This window comes from Clarias gariepinus, chromosome 5 (assembly GCF_024256425.1).
Source record: "Clarias gariepinus isolate MV-2021 ecotype Netherlands chromosome 5, CGAR_prim_01v2, whole genome shotgun sequence".
NCBI lineage: Eukaryota > Metazoa > Chordata > Actinopteri > Siluriformes > Clariidae > Clarias > Clarias gariepinus.
Window position 1 is genome coordinate 36,502,547 of NC_071104.1, and position 20,338 is coordinate 36,522,884.

Genomic DNA, 20,338 nt, shown 5'->3' on the forward strand with positions numbered 1-20,338 from the left:
CTGTCCTGCAATCATGTACTGTAAATTGGTAGAAGGTGAGACGTTGCATAAAGTAGCCTGTATTCATGATTATACAATTTCTTCATATACAAACAATATAATTTTACTGTCTGTTCTATTACCATATATTCTATTTTCACAAAGAGCACATTTTAAGACCTTTACAGAGGTCAGAGGTTATTTTTTATTAACCATTCACAGTCCTTGAATTTCTGCATCATCCCTGGCAACGGGGTCAACCACACCCCCTCACTTAGATAAAGGTTTTTGTAAAGAGTTGCTCTGAGAAGTTTCCTAAATCACTTTTAGTCTAGGACTCCTAGCTAGGATTTTTTAAGCTAAGATAGGAGCTCTCTTAGAGAATTCGAAGAAGCTTCGTGAATACGGACCCTGATAATCAGTGCAGTCTCCATGCAGTCTGAAATCCGGTGAGAGAATTGATGCTGTGTTTGACATGGGAAGTCGTAACTTGGAGTTACATCATTCCACATCATCTTGCCTATCGAAATGGACAGTACCAACTTGGTATACCATTTGGTTTGTAAATAATGGTGTAAAAAATTTGCAACCGGTGCTTGCTTGTTTATCCTTCAAGGCAGCTGTTCACCAGTAATACTATAGAATGACTTCTGAAATGTGTTTATTTATTTTTGTATCATATACACAATCATATCATATCATATTGTATCATATACCTTGTAAGAGGCAAATTGATCACCCAATGATGTCATAACCCATATTTATTGCAGTATACCATTTTTTTCTGACATCTCTCAGACTTCGCAACATGGTGAACATTCTGGTGGGGCTCTGCGTCCTCACCGGCTTCTCCATCATGACAGCCAGCTTTGTGATCTACGAGGTTCAGGAGCATCACACCGGCTCCAAGATGCTGCAGCACATATCAGGCATCAGCGAACCTTTCTACTGGATCATCAACTTCTTCTACGATATGGTACAAAATCAATTTTTTTTTTTACGGAAATATTGGTTATTATTTGCACAACACCAGATTACATTTAATTTTCATCTTTCATTATAAAGGATATAAAATTTACTATTTCAGTATTTATTATTATTAGATTTCATTGAATGATTAATACTTTTTAATACTGATTTTTAAAAATCAGTAAATATATTGCAACATTATCAAAAAAAATCTCTCATCCAATTAATTTAATTCTTGTACATTTGATTTGTACATGAATATTCCATGTCTTCTCCTGATTTCCAGACACGAGTCTAAGCCTTAGTCATGCAGGAGGAACGCAAGCATGAAGTCTTAGGGGGGGAAAAGCCTAATAGCGAATAAAAGCTCATTTAGCCGACTTAATCATTATGCAAATGGTTCATGCTAAGCGCTAACTTTAATTTAGAATTGGGCTGTAGTACTAAATGAGCTAAATACACATAAAATTCTCTCACACTGAGATTACGTTAATCCTGTGATCCAGTATTACTGAATGTGAACTCTCTCTCTCGCTCTCTCTCTCTCTCTTTCTCTCTCTCTCATTCTCCAGGCCCTGTACATGGTTCCTGTTGTTCTCACCATCATCGTGATCGCAATCTTCCACCTTCCTGCCTTCACTGACAGACTCAACCTGGGTGCTGTCTCGCTGCTCCTCACGCTCTTTGGGTCAGCTCCTTGTTTATCTTTTATATATACAGTACAACACTTTCTACTTGAAATGATTTAAATATAAGTATAATAAAATTGGAATAGGAGTGTAATTGGTTAAGGTGTTGGACCACTGACCAAAAGGTCCCAGGTTCAAACCCCACCACCAGCAAGGTGACCCCATTGGGCCCTTGAGCAAGGCCCGTAACCCTCAGATTTACATTAAGATAAAAAAAAAAAAAAGTATGTCACTTTGGATAAAGGCATCTGTCTGGTGTAAATGAAGATGTGGCATGTTCCAGACGTTAGTGTAGTTACGTAATATTGAAGTTTATTTTTTTGATAATTAATAAGTAATGGGCCAGGGGTAGCTCAGTGGTTAAGGTATTGGACTACGGTTCGGAAGATCCCAGGTTCAAACCCCACAACCACCAAGTTGCCACTGTTGGGCCCTTGAGCAAGGCCCTTAACCCTCAACTGCTCAGATGTATAATGAGATAAAAATGTAAGTCGCTCTGGATAAGAGCGTATGCCTAAATATAATGTTTTTAGATATCCTGCAATAGCTATGTGTCTTTGTCCATCGATCTGGCTTTCCTTTAAATCTGATGAAGAGTACTGGCTGTATTTAGAGAATTTTAAGAAAAGACCGATTTATGAAAATTTAATGAAGTATTTTCTTTTCCAATCCTGGACCGGTGATAGATTCTGAAAAAAAAAAAAAAAAACATTTTAAAATGAGCCAGAGCATGCATATGCATTTATTTTCTATGTTGAAATGTCTTTAAAATGTATACCGCAGTGCTGTTTACTACGGCGGCTCCAAAGTTCAAAAACACAACAACATTTCCCGAAACATAACCACAAACTGGTATGTTTAGGGTTACGCTAATCTAATTCTAGATTCTGATTTTGATTGCATGGATATGGTGTTCAATGATGTTTACTCAAATGTTTAAGGAAGGAGTCTCTAGTTTTAGTCCCTTAAAACTTCGTCATATTGCTTTCCGGTTTCTCAGAAGATACTGTAAGCTGTATGACGGTTTATACCTGCTGTAACCTTAATGAGAATATAAAATCATTTGTTTTTAAAAGTAAATATGAATGGATATAAATTGAGACATTTAATGAACAGTATAGAAAAATATTGTTATTGTATCACATCCCTCCAGCATGGACTATTTGACATTAGTCTGTAATTCACACTGAATAATTATTAAGTTACTGTTTGCATTTTACTTTGAATTAAAGGTGCTTGAGCGTTCTTTTAAACAAACTTCACACTGAAGCTCAGCAGATGAGATCTCTGTTAATTGCACTGTGAACAGTCCTGTGAGCTCTAAGATGCTCTGTGCTGCACTCTGAGCTGCTGAGATACTTTAACTGGGCATCTTCGCATCTGTTGAAAAAGCGCAAACACACATACACACGCACTCACATACACAGAGATAAATACAGCTCGCTTTCCTCTATCCTTTACCACCCCAATCAGCGAGAGTAATGAATAAAATAGCAGATTGTTCTAAAAGCCGAGAGAAAAGCTTCGCCATGAAGAGAGCTGATGAAGTCATTTATCTTCCGCGTTCTCGGCTCGGCTCCTCGTCTTTTTTACACCCGCTTTTTTAGTCTCTACTTTTCTCTCCTTTGTACTTCTCCAGGCACGATTTGAACTCATGTTAATTTAATTCCATGGCTCTTTTACAGCTTCGCCACCTTCCCCTGGATGTACCTCATGTCAGCTATGTTCAAAGACACAGAGAAGGCTTTCATCAGCTACGTGTGCATCAACCTCTTCCTCAGCATGAACACCATCATCTCCACGTCCATCGTGTACTTCCTGAAAGAAGTTAACCCGAATGAGGTAAGAACGATCAATCTAATCTTCATTGCAACCAATAGCATGTCTTCAAAGGTGCAGTTGGTGGGTGCCAATATTTGTATGCCCAATTCAGTTGATTTTTATTTTGTATTATAAAGACGTATTAATGATCACAAACTAATGACGTTTATGTTTTTTTTTTTCTTTTCCTTCCACACAGAAAATGAACGAGGCATACCGCATCATGAGCAACATCTTCCTGATCTTCCCTCAGTTCAGTTTTGGGAACGGGCTGATGGAGCTGGCCCGGGTGGACCTACAGGTCCAGATCTTGAGCTCGTACGGAGTGGACGCCTATAAGGACCCGTTCAGCATGGATGTCCTGGGATGGATGTTCATCTCGCTGTTCCTGCAGGGGTTCATCTGCTTCACTCTGCGGCTGCTGATGAACAAGAGTCTTTTCCGCCGACTCAGGTGAGGACGAGTTGGGTGAAAGAACAAAGAACAAATAAATAGATAACCCTCTTTTAAATTTCAGCACTCTTATTGCATCATAACATACTTCAGCTTATCAGGATCGTGAATGCAACTTCACGATCGCCTCCTCATTATCCTTGTTTCTCATGCTGACGGCTTGTGTCTCTCTGACAAGGCGGTTGTGGACACGCCTGCTCTCGGTGCCTCAGACAGGAAGTTGGGGTCAGGATGTGGATGAAGACGTGTTGGCCGAACGCCAACGTGTCGACAGTGGAGCTGCCGGTTCAGATCTGCTGCAGGTCAGTCAGCTCACCAAGGTCTACCGCCATCTGAACCGCCGCGTGCAGGCCGTCAACAAGCTGTCCTTCGGCATACCAGCGGGAGAGGTCAGTGCTGAGTTCAGGAGATTCTTGAACGTGTCTCATTCTGTATTATCAAAGAAATACACAATAACTTTTAAGGTTCTAAGCAGGAATAAATTCAAATCAATTTAATTCCATTTTTTATTTTTATAGCAGCTTTACACAATCAAAAGAATTATTTAAGTTTGTATGAAATGTGAAACCAACACTTATGTCTTATAAACACTTTATATGGTAATTTATTAGTGTATGAGTTACTAATTATATGCCAATTTCGTGAAAACATTTGCTATCAGGTTTTAACTTGCAGTTAATAATAAGTAATGCAGTAAATAAATATTAATAAACACTTTGTTTTTTAATAGCTGATAAGCATGTTATAAGCTCATGTTATTACGAAAACAGCATTATTCTGTAATACTTTTATATGGAGTAATAGTTATAGATACAGCTCTGTGCAAAAGGCACATAGCAACGGTGCCTTTAATAAATAAATAAATAAATAAATAAATAAATAAAATACATGAATAAATAAATAAAGTCCAGTAATTAATGAAACAAAGTCAGTTTTTGATGTGACAAAGCTTTGAGGACCCTTTGGTGTCAGGTACAATTTTTTTTGTTGCAAAACCAAAAAACTTTTTTTATTCATTTATTTATTGCATAAAAAGTGGTCACTTATACTGTATATAATGTGTAACTTTTATTTTTGGCATACAGATATTTTTTTGAAAATCAGAAATATTTTTGTACTAACACAATAATAAAGACCTAACACATACAAAAATATCCACAGGAAAGCCTGTACTAAAAAAGTCTTTTGCACAGTACTGAATATACCAGGTTATTCATTAGTGCTGTATGTTATTAACACTTCATTTATTAAAGGCATATAAACATGTTATAAACTCATGTCTTAAAATATAATATTATAAATAGTTAATAATTCATGTCTTTAATGGCTTATCATAAGCATGTTATAGACTAATGTTATTATTAAATCACCATACTCAGTAATAAACACGAAACAATATACAGTAATAAACATTACCAAAAAATAATGGATTACTACTTATACATTAAGAGTGTAGAAATTCATAGCCAGCTCAAATTCTATAAACAAACAAACAAATAAAGTAATGCATTTTTATGCCAAAAAAAGAAGTGAGATCATCAAAATGACATATTTTGTAACTATATCTGTTAATAATTATAATTACTATATAAAATTTCCTGCAAGTGTGCCTAAAGGAAGTACTATCTATCTATCTATCTATCTATCTATCTATCTATCTATCTATCTATCTATCTATCTATCTATCTATCTATTTATTTAGTTTTGTGCAAATGTTTATCATCAGGCTTTAGTTCTTCATAAATAATACTTTTAGCGTGCTACCGACGTCAGTATATGAAACAATTAACAAACTTTTAAAGCGTTTGAATCTTTACCTTGTATATTAATAACGTCATCATGCTTTCATTGAGATTTGGGAAAATAACCAAAATTAATTTTTAACCATTATGTTAAACACTTTTTTTTCCTGTTCCAGTGTTTTGGGCTTTTGGGAGTCAATGGCGCAGGAAAGACCACAACGTTTAAGATGCTAACAGGAGACATCAGTCCAACACACGGCTCAGCACAAGTGCTCGATTGGGACGGGTAATTAATTAAATTCCTTAAATTCCTAATTCCAGAACTTAAGCCGCTAATATCTAGTATTTGTGTCTTGTTTTTTGTTCCTGATGAGCATGCTGTGTTTCAGGAGGATGGTTGACATCATGGACTGCAGGACGGAGGGGATAAATATCGGCTACTGCCCTCAGGTGGACGCTCTGGATGACCTGCTGACGGGAGAAGAGCATCTGTACTTCTACGCTCGAATCAGGGGCATCTGCAAGAGAGAGATTGATCAGGTGGGACGGCATCTTCATGCTAATGCTAGTGTACTCATACAGAGTGTCACATCTGCTTCAGGCACATCTGGTTCCTCTTATCAGCCACTCATTATGGCTTTTGTAAGCTTCCCAGTGATGTTCTCAGCGCACTCATCGGCTCTCCCTCATGACTCAGGAGTGTATATGACCTACATCACTCAAGTGACAACTTGTACAGCACAGCCATAGGCTCGACGATGTAATCAAAAACAGCAGTGTTTTTGTGTGGCGTGACCCGCTGTGTTGTTGGTATTGATATTAGCAATATTTGAATAGCTGGCTAATATGGTAGTTCATCCGCTGAAACACACCAAACAACACTTTAGCACATTAAGATAGAGCATTCTGAAGGAAAGACTTCTGAGAACACTACAGGAATGCTGTAGAAAATCATTGCAATTAAAGCTGCCATGTATCCGGGCTGCATGGTGCATTAAAATTACATTGCTCCACCTACTAACACCCTAGCAAGCCCTTATAGGACAAGAACAATCAATTAGCACATACTGTAGTAACCAGCAGAGATTGCATAGAAAATACCTAGTTACAGGCTACCAACCACTTGGGTTACCACACCAAGTACTCAGAATGGCGATTGGAAAACTGCAGAAACCACTTGGGACTTCATAGCAACCCCTGCAACCATGTGGAATACCCTGGACACTAGCTAGCAGGATACCTATCAACGCCATTTTGAATGTTTTAACAAAATCCTAGACCTAGCAACCACTTGGGACATCAATGTAACCTTGTAGGAACATCTAAGCAACCAACTGGAGTACTGCACTCGAAACACCATAGCTGATACTTAGCAACACCCTATCATCCAACTAAAATACTACATCAATCACCAACTGACAACCAACCAACTGAACTACCATGGCAACTACATGGAATACCACAGAAACCAGTTAGAAATAGTGTAGAAATAAATTGGAATATGATGGCAACGACCTAGCAGAACCTTAGCAACCAACTAAAAATTATGGCCACTACCAAGGGCAACCTAACAACTACATGGAACACCATGGATGGAAAACAGCTAGAAACCATGTATAAATCAATTGGAATACTGTAGCAACCACCTAGCAACACCATAGAAACCAACTGGAATATCATGGCACCCACCCTCATCAAAATCTAATCTTGAGACACTGAGAATCATCACACCAAAAAGTTTTCTGTTTTGAAATGACATCTGTTTGCTTCTAAGTTTAAAGAAAGTACTGTAGATGTCTACACAAAACAGAGCGCATGACTGTAAATAACTTGCTGTCAACATGTTTCCTCCTTAGACTTTCGGTTTTTGGTTTGTGAAGGTCAGTGATTGTATAGAGGGGTGAAAAATTACCTGGGTTTTGCTGGTTTTGGCCTTGGCTTCCTCACTGATCCAGGTTTATGCGAGTGGAGCACTGTATTGAACGTGACTGGGCGGAGTCGCTGTTTCACCACATTGATTAGCGATAAAACCTAATTATTTAATCGTTTATCCTCACAATGGTAATTCAACCAGAGGAAAAAACCCTTTGGCTCGAATGGCAGTGGTGAGATCTTTATTAGCTATTAGATAGCTGTTGGATGGATTTGTGAAGAGACAACAGATTCATTAGGGTCTCTTCATTACAGTGCTGATGTGTTCCCATCTAATGCTTTAAAAAACAAATTTGAGTCATATGACCAAATTTCATTTATATATAAACAAATCACGCTCATACAAAACCAAATCTGCTTTATATAAAAACAGGTTTGCGTCAAATTGTGGACATATAAAACAAATAAAACAAATCTTAGTCATGATAACTAGGACAACTTTTGTTATACTGAACATCCAGCAGCCTAACATATGATGTTGTTATATAATTCCTGTTAAACATGGAATGAGGATGAGTTCCCTGTTTAGTCCGGTTCTTCTCAAGGTTTCTTCCTATTGCCATCTCAGGGAGTTTTTCCTTGCCACCGTCGCCCTCGGCTTGCTCATCAGGGACAATCTCACAATGTCATTACTATCTAAACACACTTCCACAAATTTTCTTTTCATTTTGTGAGGCTGCTTTGAGACAATGACCATTGTTAAAAGCGCTATAAAAATAAAATTGAATTTAAATTTAATTAAATTGAATATAAATCAAATAAAACAAATTTGTCATGTAAAAGGAATTGGGTCATATAAAATGACCCATGCTTATGCAAAACTCTGACTCATTTTAATCAAATTCCACTTATAAAACAAATTATAGTTATATAAAACAAATCTGAGTTATATATATCCAATCCGAGTCATATAAAGTAAATTTCACTTATATAAAAAACAAATAATGAACATATAAAACAGATCTTTATACAAATTTATCATGTAAAGGACATTGGGTTTATGTAAAATTAACTTTAAAAAAAAAAACTGACTCATAAAACAAATGTGCCTCATATAAATCAATTTTCACTAATTTAAAAAAACATGCTCATTTAAATCTTTCATTCATGCTTATCTAAATCGTCGTATAAACAAATCCAACTCACATAAAACAAAGTCATAAACAAGAAATCAGGCTTATATGAAATAAATCACTCCTAACTAAAAAAAAAAAAAAAAAAAAACTGATTCATATACAACAAATCTTAGTCAAATAAAACAAATTAGACTTATCTAGAAACAAATCAGACTCACATAAAACCATATTAATAAATAAAAAGTATTAAAAAAACAATAACAGACATTTAAATCAACTTTGACTGGTGTAAATCCAATCTGACTCCTATACGAGCGGTGGTGAGATGGGGAGAGCTGGCTGGAGAGACGAGACGGTGTGAGTGATTGTACAGTAGCCGTCGTTGCTGAACCAGAACAGAGCTACTGAACAGCGTTTTCATGAATGCAAGGTTGCTTTCAGGAAAACGTTCTTCCTAATGTCCATTCTTTGTGTTCTTGGTGATTAAAACAGATTTTAAGTGAAGCAGTGATTATTAAATATATAATGGGAAACTTTTATAATTAATGCTGGAGGCGTCGTTTTTTCCTGCCAGAGCAGCACATACAGTATAACGGGTGATTAACAGAAGCGCTGAGGAATTTCACGCTCACAAGAAAGAATTATAGACATATAGGAAGCAGTGTTTGGGCCAACGTTTTTCACTTCCTATTCCAGACATTATCATTACGCAACTATAAAAAGGATCATAGCTCAAATGGAGTAGACCTCGAGACAGGAGAGCAGTTTTTATACTGAAAACTCATCAGGGTAACTCACGGGTCCATGCCGAGGTGTGAAAATCAGACGTCTGACTGTTTGATGTGTCTGATGTAAGAAACCCAATTAATTATGATGCGTTCATCAGCCGAGGTTTTGCTTCAACACACTTCGACACACCGATGTTTTAATTCCAGCACTGCTCATTATCATGCTCATCATGTTCGCCGTCTTCAACCGACTTGTGAAGAGGTTTTCTACAGAGGTTAATTAGTGCTTCATTAACTAAAACTAAAATATGAAAGAAAAAAAAAGAAAAAAGACAGAAAAAGGTAACGGATGTTGAAAGAAGATTATAAAAGTGCTTGTTCATCTCTGAGTTAGTTTTAGTTTATTTTCAGGTAAAAAAAAACAATTCATCTGAGACAGAGCGAATAATTCAGCGCAGTCTCTATTTCGGCGAATTCGGACCCGTCTTGTCTGGTTACGGAGATAAACATATCACATGGAAATGTGTTTGTATTGATGGGAAAAGTTAATGAGCGTATAGTCCGTGCTCTGTGGCTGCACTGGAGCCTGCTCGTAACATCATTAGCTTAATTAATTACTCTTGAATGACTTTCAGCTCCGGGTATTAGAACACGCTGACGATCTGCACTTCTCTAAATACGAAGTCAAACCAGGAATTGCCATGAAGTTTCTGGTGAATGAAGGCGTAAATGGATTGATATTTATGCAAGACTTCATGCAGTGATTTGAATTTTACATTGCATTTTTTAATTTGAACATTTGAATAGAGATTGATGGATAACTTGCGGAAGTGTCTGTACACACAATCATTCACCAACACCACATCGCTCCACATGTTTGGTGCCATTAAAGGGGTTCCTGGGAGGCCAGTGTTTCAGACATGAATCAGACAGGCACAGCAATCATGACTACTGAGAAAACCCTTGTACCCCGATGGTATCCACGCACTATTAAAACACTGGGATAAGTGCATTAGTGTAGCAGGGGATTATATAGGATATAATAAAGGGAGTTTATTGTCCCTCTCATAATGGTGATCTTTTATTCTGCACAATTAAAAGTCCTGGTTTGACTTGAACATGCCTCGTGGAGTTTTAAATAATGCAGGTTTTCATGCAGAAACAGGAAAAATTAAAGTACTGTTCATTAATATGTAAAACAAATTGCTTGGATGTAAGAGTAATAACACTAATCAGAATGAGTTATTTTTTAATAAATAATCCATTTCAGGGCGGTAACAGTAACTCTGATTTAATCACAGAGTTTAATGCCTGTTATTGATAATTTTTCTTTTATTCAACCAATAATTATGGAATAAGGTTCCTAATCAACACACTTTCTGTAATTTCTCCATAAGTCAAAAAAAAAAAAAAAAACCCTAGGTTCAAGAAAAATAGTTTATTAATGCTCACGCTGAAATAAACCTCAGATAATTAATATTTTCATACCTCATACTCGTTCTGTTTGATTCCTCCTCTGAACATGCTGTTTCAGTGTCTATGTAAATGAGCTCCTATTGAGCCACGCCCCTCCAAGGAACATCAGAGCTGAGCAACAAGCTGGGGGAAGGGGCTACTCTTATATGAGATGGAATAGGGGAAATCTACTCATACAAAAAAAAAAATAAAGAACAAAAAAATAGGACTATTCTTATTTGTACACACTGGAGATGCTTTTGATGTGACCTTGCATAATAGATGCCCTTCAAGTCTGAATGATGATCACTTGAAGTCGACCAATAATGAAATACTTTGTGTCTCAGGTGGTGAACTATCTCCTGAAGAAGCTGCAGCTGAGCTATCACAGGCAGATCATCAGCGGACGCTACAGCTGTGGAACGCGCCGTAAACTGTCGACAGCCCTGGCTCTGATTGGACAGCCACAGATCCTGCTCCTGGTAACCTCCTCCTCCTCCTCCTCATCATTCTTGACTGCACTGCATAAATCTGTTCACGGTTTAAAACTGCGCACGTTCACGGTTTATGATAACGGCTTTTTCATTCTCCATCTGTCCATCTGCTAGCGCTTCCATCAGCCGCTGCTTTAAGCTCACACACTTTTAGTTCGCCATTTAGCTCCTGTTGTGTTTTATTACTACCCCTGAACTACTGTGGTGCTGATGCTGTGTGTTTGACCGAAGCTTCTTCCTCACTCACACTCACGCTCTTTAATTGCTTGGCCTCTGATGTCACGCAGGACGAGCCGAGCTCGGGAATGGACCCGCGCTCCAAACGCCACCTCTGGAAGATCATCTCTGAGGAAGTGATGGGAAAAAGCGCCGTGGTTCTCACATCGCACAGGTACAGTATATACCTAGCATGTAGTCAATATAAAATCATCTCCATTACAAGTGTTCACTTTATTCCTCTTATATGCAAGAACTTCTCGATGATCTTGTATTCATTAAAAAATTTGCACTTACAATTAATATCCATAAATAAGTAATTAGTTCCTGACTCGCTGACATCATAGCGGATATGAACAGTCCTCCTGCTAGCAGACCCTAATACATGAAATGAAAATGAAAAACCGTACAGTTCAGTGCACAAGTTTACACCCCCATAACCCCCCATGACACCAAGTTACTGGAATTACATGAAAGGGAATGTAGCTCAAGTTGTCTACAAATTAAACACAAGTATCACAACAGAGAGAATACTAAAGCTGTTTAGAGGATCCACAAAGGAAACATACTGTGTAAAATAAAGACTTCGTCTTTCACATAACATTTTTCCCCTCTTTCTACTTTTTCTACAAGAGTTCCTTATTTATTTATTTTTATGCTTTTTGTTATTTTTGAAACTGACCTTGGATATAAGAAAAGCTCTAAATAGATGGAGTACTACCTACCCACCCAATTACCTAACTAACTAACTAAACAAACAAGCAAACATACAATAAACAAACAAATAGAAAAAGCAGCCTCAGAGGTAAGAATGGCATTATATAATTGAAACATTAACTCACTCACTCACTCACTCATCGTCTATAACGCTTTACCCGGTATTTAGGGTTGCCGGGGCATGGGGCCTATCCCAGGATACTTAGGGCATGAGGAGTGGTTCACCCTGGACTTGGTGCCAATCAATCACAGGACACACACACTCACACTCTGGGCAATTTGTGAACATCAATTAGCCTAACCTGCAGGTCTTTGGACTGTGGGAGGAAACCAGAGAACCCAGAGGAAACCCACCTTGGGAAGAACAAGCAAACTCTATTCACACAGAGGCGGGAATCAAACAAGTGTGGAAATCAAACCCAGACCCTGAAGGTGCAAGGCGACAGAGCTAACCACTAAGCTGACAAAGCATAGGCAGTTAATTTGATTTATTTTAGAATTTACAATCTGTAAATCCTAAAATCCTAAATGCGTTGTAGCGATAAGATGAATTTGTTGGTCTTAGGGGTGTACAAACTTTTGCACTCCTATCTTGTGTGTGTCTTGTGTTTAATGGTCAATAAACTGTAAAAAAAAAAAAATACATTCAAGCTGTTTTTTTTACTTTGTTTTTATTTAAAGCTGGCTTTGTGTGTTTCAGTATGGAGGAGTGTGAGGCTCTGTGCACTCGGCTTGCCATCATGGTTCAAGGCCAGTTCAGATGTTTAGGCTCCTTACAGCACATCAAGAACAGGTGCAAGATCTCCACATCTTCTCTCCGTCTCCCTCTTATTTAATATTTCTCCTGTAATTCCAGTTCTCGCTGTGATGCTGGAGCTTAATTCCTCTTTGTCCTCGACAGGTTCGGCAGCGGCTTCACGGTGAAGATGTACCTGAGATCGAGTTCCTGTGACGTAGACACCATCACCACGTTCATGCAGAGGCAGTTCCCCAGCACATACCTCAAGGTGAATCCCTTCGGACTGTATGACTCATACAGTGGGGCAAAAACGTATTTAGTCAGCCACCAATTGTGCAAGTTCTCCCACTTAAAAAGATGGGAGAGGCCTGTAATTTTTTCATCATACTGTACTGTAGGTATACCTCAACTATGAGAGACAAAATAAGTAAATGAAAATCCAGAAAATTACATTGTAGGATTTTTTATGAATTAATTGGTAAAGTCCTCAGTAAAATAAGTATTTGGTCATCTACAAACAAGCAAGATTTCTGGCTCTCACAAACCTGTACGTAACTTCTTCTTTAAGAGGCTCCTCTGTCCTCCACTCGTTCCCTGTATTAATGGCATCTGTTATCAGTATAAAAGACACCTGTCCACAACCTCAAACAGTCACACTCCAAACTCCACTATGGCCAAGACCAAAGAGCTGTCAACGGACACCAGAAACAAAATTGTAGACCTGCACCAGGCTGGGAAGACTGAATCTGCAATTGGTAAGCAGCTTGGTGTGAAGAAATCAACTGTGGGAGCAATTATTAGAAAATGGAAGACATAAAAGACCACTGATAATCTCCCTCGATCTGGGGCTCCACGTGGGATCTCACCCTGTGGGGTCGAAATGATCCCAAGAACTGTGAGCAAAAATCCCAGAACCACACAGAGGGACCTAGTGAATGACCTGCAGAGAGCTGGGACCAAAGTAACAAAGTCTCCCTGCTTAAGTCAGTACATGTCCAGGCCCGTCTGAAGTTTGCTAGAGAGCATTTGGATGATCCAGAAGAGGATTGAGAGAATGTCATACGGTCAGATGAACCAAAATAGAACTTGGTGTTTGGAGGAGAAAGAATGCTGAGTTGCATCCAAAGAACACAGTACCTACTGTGAAGCATGGGGGTGGAAACATTGTGCTTTGGGGCTCTTTTTCTGCGAAGGGACCAGGACGACTGATATGTGTAAAGGAAAGAATGAATGGGGCCGTGTATCGTGAGATTATTAGTGAAAAGGGCATTGAAGATGAAACATGGCTGGGTCTTTCAGCATGACAATGATCCCAAACACACCTTTCAGGCGACGAAGGAGTGGCTTCGTAAGAAGCATTTCAAGGTCCTGGAGTGGCCTGGTCAGTCTCCAGATCTCAACGCCATAGAAAATCTTTGGAGGGAGTTGAAAGTCCGTGTTGCCCAGCGACAGCCCCAAAACATCACTGCTCTAGAAGAGATCTGCATGGAGGAACGGGCCAAAATACCAGCAACAGTGTGTGAAAACCTTGTGAAGACTTACAGAAAATCTTTGACCTCTGGCATTGCCAACAAAGAGTGTATAATATTTTATAATATAATATATGTCTCTCATAGTTGAGGTATACCTATGATGAAAATTACAGACCTCTCTCATCTGTTTAAGTGGGAGAACTTGCACAATTGGTGGCTGACTAAATACTTTTTTGCCCCACTGTATATGGAAGCATTTCTTTGGGAAAAATGAGTAAAGGTTTGCTGAAAAAAAACCTCTACATCTGGGGAAAAAAAAAGAATTGGAAATGTTTAGTGGGTAGTTTACAGCAGATGTTCTCAGTTTCTAAGCCGGGGACTTCAAGCACAGCACATTTTTTTCCTTCCTCCTCCTGTAACAGCTGATTCAGCTCCTGAAACGATTTGCAATTACCAGAGGAGAAACTGCAAAGAAGTGCTGTGCTTATATAAAAATTAAATGCACAGCAGTTAATAGATATGACCAAGCTCAGAAACAATATTTATAAATGCTGAATCTTTTTAATAAAATTAATAAATAATAATTAATAATATTCCAATAATTGTATTATATAACATATATTAATATTCCTAAAGTGTATGTCTACCTGAGTCGATGACCGGATCAGAAATATTGTCTAAAAATCTATTGTAAAAAAATCTAAAATTGTAAAACATTATTTCTTTTCATAATTTTTATTTTTACTTCAATAGTCTATAAATGTTCTTTTTGTTATTAGGCATTATTAAAGCCATTATTAAATGTAAATTTAAACTTCTTTTTATTTTTAAACGTATCTCATTTTATTCTTAATTATTAAATAATTTATTTAGTTATTGTTTTACTCATCAAAAAACAAAAAAAATATTTTTTAAATTATTTATATATTATTAGTTTTATTTATTTATTTATTTATTTAATGTTTCTTTGCTTAAAAGTTTACACTTTTTAAATTTATATAATAAACTTTTATAAGATTTATATTTTAACGTTCTTTAAAAAATATACATTATATTAATTAAGTGATTAATTGATTAATTAATTTGTGTCCCTGCTTAAGAGATGACACCATTTTTTTTTTACAATATTTTTAATATATCACTACAGTTTATTACAACTCTTAGTTAAATTGTTGTTTGCTTTTTCCCCCTCTTTTTTCTTTTTTTACTACTCACCTTCTTACATTAAAAGTAAAGTAACATGATTTAAGCCAATGCATCAGCTATACACTTTGCATAAGGTTAAATCGGATTCGGATCTCCCGCCCTATTGGAGGATCCAATCACAAACCAGTTGTAACCTTTTGGCTAAAAGTATATTTAAAAGCTCTTTGTACTTTAAAAAGGCCATGATCCTGTATAATGTATTTGTCTCATAACATCAGGTTCTCCATCGTACATAACAGTCGGGATTAGGTTCTTTTCTGTTTAATCTTCCTTCTAACTTACTGGTGCGGTGTGTTCCTGGACGAGATGGAGCGTTTGAGAAAAGGGAAGCTCAGGAGTGTTTCTTTGTACTTCTTTGAGTACAGGTCACTGTGAATCTCACACTCTATGTTCTTACAGGACCATCACTCGTCCATGGTGGAGTACCACGTTCCCGTAGCTCCCGGAGGTGTGGCTGATATTTTTGACCAGCTAGAGACCAACAAGACGGCGCTGCAGATTAAACACTTTTCCGTCAGCCAGACCACCCTGGATGAGGTGAGAGCTGAGAGAGTGGCTTTATTACACCTGTCTATCACAACCTGCACTGACTGTCCATCAAAATAAATCCTCCTCCTCACCTACCGATCCTGTAACTGACTCGCTCACCCTTCTCCTCCTCCTCTTTATCCCCCTTCTCATCCTCCTCTCTCAGCCCACACACACACACACACACACACACACACACACACACACACACACACACACATACATCCCTCTATTCATCTCCTCTTCCGTATTCAGAACAGCAACTCATTTATAAACTCTCTCTTCTAACCACAGACACATACACACACACTTAGACTCACACAGAGCCTGCAGGATTCATAAAGCCCAATTTAACAATTTTAAATACTTTAAAAGTAAAAGATGAAATGCAAATTTGCAGGAGTGATATACAGGCTTTTTCAGAGATGGATTGTGTATCCCCACATAGACAGGATTTAAGAGTGAGACTGTGGATCAGTATCAGAGCACATCCTCTAAATCACATACGTATGTTTAATCAAAAGCTCTGGATAATAATAATAATAATAATAATAATAATAACATTTAATATAAATTATTTTTATTATAATTTTTTTTATTATTATTATTGAAATTTCTTTCAAATACAATAATAAAATCAAATTTGATTTCCAGTAGGATGCTACCTAGGGCAAATGTTTTCACTTGGTAGAAAATCCAAAGTGAAAAAGTAAATTATTCTGCCCCTAGTGGTCAACACACGCAATAGCCAACGGACATATGAATATACAGCGGGACCTCACACGAACAATATGAATGCCCCATCCTAAAGAACTGAAATTTGCCTCGGCACGCAAAGCTTTTTGGCATATAAGCGAACCAACCGAGCCGAACCGAGCGCCAGCTAAGTTACGTGTTTAACAAAATTTTGATTAAATTCGTATGCTGAGGAGCCGATGTATCTTCCCTATAAAATTCTGCAGTTTATACGTTTGAGCTAGAAGGTTGTGTTCGGCATGAAGCATCAGACATTATATTTATATTTATGAACTAGTGCAAATGTTAAAGCATTGGTTTATTGATGCGAAGGTTGTAAGATCAAATCCCGAAGCCTTCTGTAAACCATGTCGGCTTGTAAATTGCTCTGCCTCAAAGGCGAGATCTGCTTTTCTTGTGTGATATTGTGAATCCTGTCAGGAGCTGTTTTAAGTTCAGCGTTCTATCTGATAGATTCATGTAACATCAATGTATTGTTGAAATGTGTATTTCGATCAAGAATATGATAAAAACACTAAGGAATGCCATTCCGGGCCGTATTTAATACACAATATGAGACTAATTCATAATTAAGTAGTGTTGATTTTTACATCTGAGGAGACAAGATTGATTATTTTAAAGTGATTTTTTGTAAAAATGTATGTTGTATGCAGAAAATAACAAGAGCTCCCAGTCTTCATTCTGATTGCCTGGGACACTGTACTTTCACAGAGGAGTATAGTAGATCATTTGATTTAAACCTCCAGTCACTGATACAGAAACAGGCGGGATCTCCAGGAGGGATTTTAGGGATTTGTATTTCAGCTGGAACATAAACAGACATATTTTGGAGACCTCTGGATCATGTGTTAAGATTAACGTTTTAAGGAGTAGTTTAATACAGCGGTACCTCGGCATATGAATGTAATCCGTTCCAAAGGCGAGTGAGTTCTTAAGGTGAAATTTCGTATTGTGAAACGCATTTTTCCATAGGTAATAATGTAAATACGAATAATCCGTTCCAGTCACCAAAAATATTACCAATATTACTCATTTCCAACACTATATATATAAATGTTTGCATATAAATACAATCAAAACATTTAGAAAAGACATGGAAATAAGGTAAAATATAAAATAAATAAACAATAAAAGTGCACTTAACGCTTTATTAAGTGATTTATTTACTTAATTTATGATTCCTCTTGGCACCGGCTGCTTTAAAAACCGAACTGAAAGTGGCTCTCTTTTCTTCTTGCTCCCGTCCTTGATAACATTCATGGGACCCATGGTCATCACTAAATCACCAAATGCAAAAAAAAACACACAAAAAAAAATGTAAACTCCCCTCCCTTGACTTTCCACAGGCGCTAACAAGTTTTGAACGGCTCGGGGGACGTACCGCTCGGGTTCGTTTGCTCGTACGGTGAAAATGCTCCGCGTGCCGAGCCAAATTTCTTACGAAATTTTAGTTCAAAAGGCAAAAATTTGTGAGGCAGGTCTGCTTTAATAATGCCTAATAAAGTTAAATTCTATGAAAAACCAACTTAATCGTGCACATAATTCGTCTCTGAATACCTTCCCTTTGTAAATATTGCAGTAACTTTTAATCCTAATATACTTGCTATTTGATTAGAGTATATTCTAGTGCATGAGGCACAATAGACAAAATTTAAACTAGAAAAAAATGAGAGTTGTTTCGGGTAATTTATACATTCCTGCCTCCCAGAGAGAAAGAAAATGGAGGAATGAAACAGAACCACAGCCACAGGGAAACTGACAGGCGAGTCTAACCTTTTCTCTCGTCTCGTCTCCGCAGGTCTTCATTAACTTTGCTATGGAAAAGGTCGGCGAAGACACACAGGATGACAGCGAGGCCTCAGATGTGGACAGACCTGACACTGAAATGCAGTGAAATGAAGAAGTATCGAGGAACTCTAGAGGATTCTCCAACGTTACTGTAATTTTTCTGAAGATATTTAACTTAAAAAAGTTATTACATTTTATTTTTATGGAATAATGAAGTATCTAAGGCACGTTGATAAGACTGACTTATTTATATAAAAAAAACATAAATGATAAAAATCCGTTTTCATGTCATAATGATCTTCTTCTCCTTTAAAATAATCCCATTACTACATCTTTCACAAAGTATGTGATTTAATCATCCATTACCTCTACAGTTTCATGAGCACAGCTAGGCAAATTCAATGTCATTAAGATTCATTATGATAAATGAATATTTTTAAAATATTATTATAAGTGTTTTTTTATTTCTTTATGGTAGCTCTTTCTAAGAAGGCCTTTTTCTATAATGATTTATTAACAATATTAACTAATTAATAACCCTATAATATTTTTGTAGTTAATATAAATATAGCTAAAATATTTTATTTATATTAAAAAACAGCTTTGGACTTTATACTGTATATCTATTAGGTTTTATGAATTTTTATTATATAAGGACATAAGACTAATGGCTTGTACCTTGTATGCATTATAATTCATTATAAACACATTTTTCTCAATTTTGTGCATTTCCTGAACTCATCAGAACTTAACAGAATGTACCAATGTTTGTACATAATCATATGAGATTTAGGTAAAGTTCATTTGTCCAAAACAGGATTGGGTGCCTTTTTTTTTTTTGAAGGTAATATACTTTTACAATAGACTTTGAAATACTTTCCAAAAGTAAGAGATGTGGGGAAAATGGATTTAAAGATGTATCACAATTATTTTGCCAATTCTTGTCTCAAACTGTCCCCATAATTATTTTTTTTTCATAGGTTTTTTAAAATTTATATATGTTTGCATTTGAGGTGGTAAAATATTACCATTCCTCTCTTGCAGGTCCTCTAAACTATTAACACAGCACAGCTAAGCTTGTTTATAATATGAAATGAAATATTATTATAATTATATAATAATAAAAATAAAAATATAAAATCCAAATTCTTCCAAAAACACAATACAAATAAAATATTATGATAAAACCGTATCAGGAGGCTCCTGGTGTTTCTAATCCCTATAATGCATTGAAGTTGAGATCATAAGAAGCGTATGTAACACATTATAGTCATCAAATATCCAGTATATATATATATATATATATATATATATATATATATATATATATATATATATATGTATATATATATATATATATATATATATATATATATTTTTTTTATCATTGTTCAGTCATTAGGCTCACTGAAACATCCTGGGTGTCTAGATGATATTGAAAAGACGTACTGAAAACACTATTTACTACTTAAATTGCTAATACAGTACAAAACACACATGGATATCTTTAGCTGTGTAACTAATCCAAAAGATGTTTCCTGCATTTTAAATGCGTCATGACGTCCACAGGTATGACGT

General features: G+C 36.7%; 1 protein-coding gene across 1 annotated transcript in view; it reads left to right on the forward strand.

Annotated features, from left to right (window-relative positions):
• Nucleotides 1-20,037, forward strand: part of abca12 (ATP-binding cassette, sub-family A (ABC1), member 12) — a 92,396-nt gene extending 72,359 nt beyond the window's left edge. Inside the window, exons 58-70 of the mRNA XM_053496982.1 lie at nt 778-955; nt 1,521-1,636; nt 3,323-3,479; nt 3,658-3,911; nt 4,090-4,300; nt 5,830-5,939; nt 6,043-6,193; nt 11,192-11,326; nt 11,626-11,729; nt 12,972-13,064; nt 13,173-13,278; nt 16,088-16,225; nt 18,771-20,037. Of these exons, the coding sequence (XP_053352957.1) occupies nt 778-955; nt 1,521-1,636; nt 3,323-3,479; nt 3,658-3,911; nt 4,090-4,300; nt 5,830-5,939; nt 6,043-6,193; nt 11,192-11,326; nt 11,626-11,729; nt 12,972-13,064; nt 13,173-13,278; nt 16,088-16,225; nt 18,771-18,866 (1,849 nt within the window). The 3' untranslated portion in view covers nt 18,867-20,037. The remainder of the gene's footprint in view (nt 1-777; nt 956-1,520; nt 1,637-3,322; nt 3,480-3,657; nt 3,912-4,089; nt 4,301-5,829; nt 5,940-6,042; nt 6,194-11,191; nt 11,327-11,625; nt 11,730-12,971; nt 13,065-13,172; nt 13,279-16,087; nt 16,226-18,770) is intronic.
• The last annotated feature ends 301 nt before the right edge of the window (nt 20,038-20,338 follow it).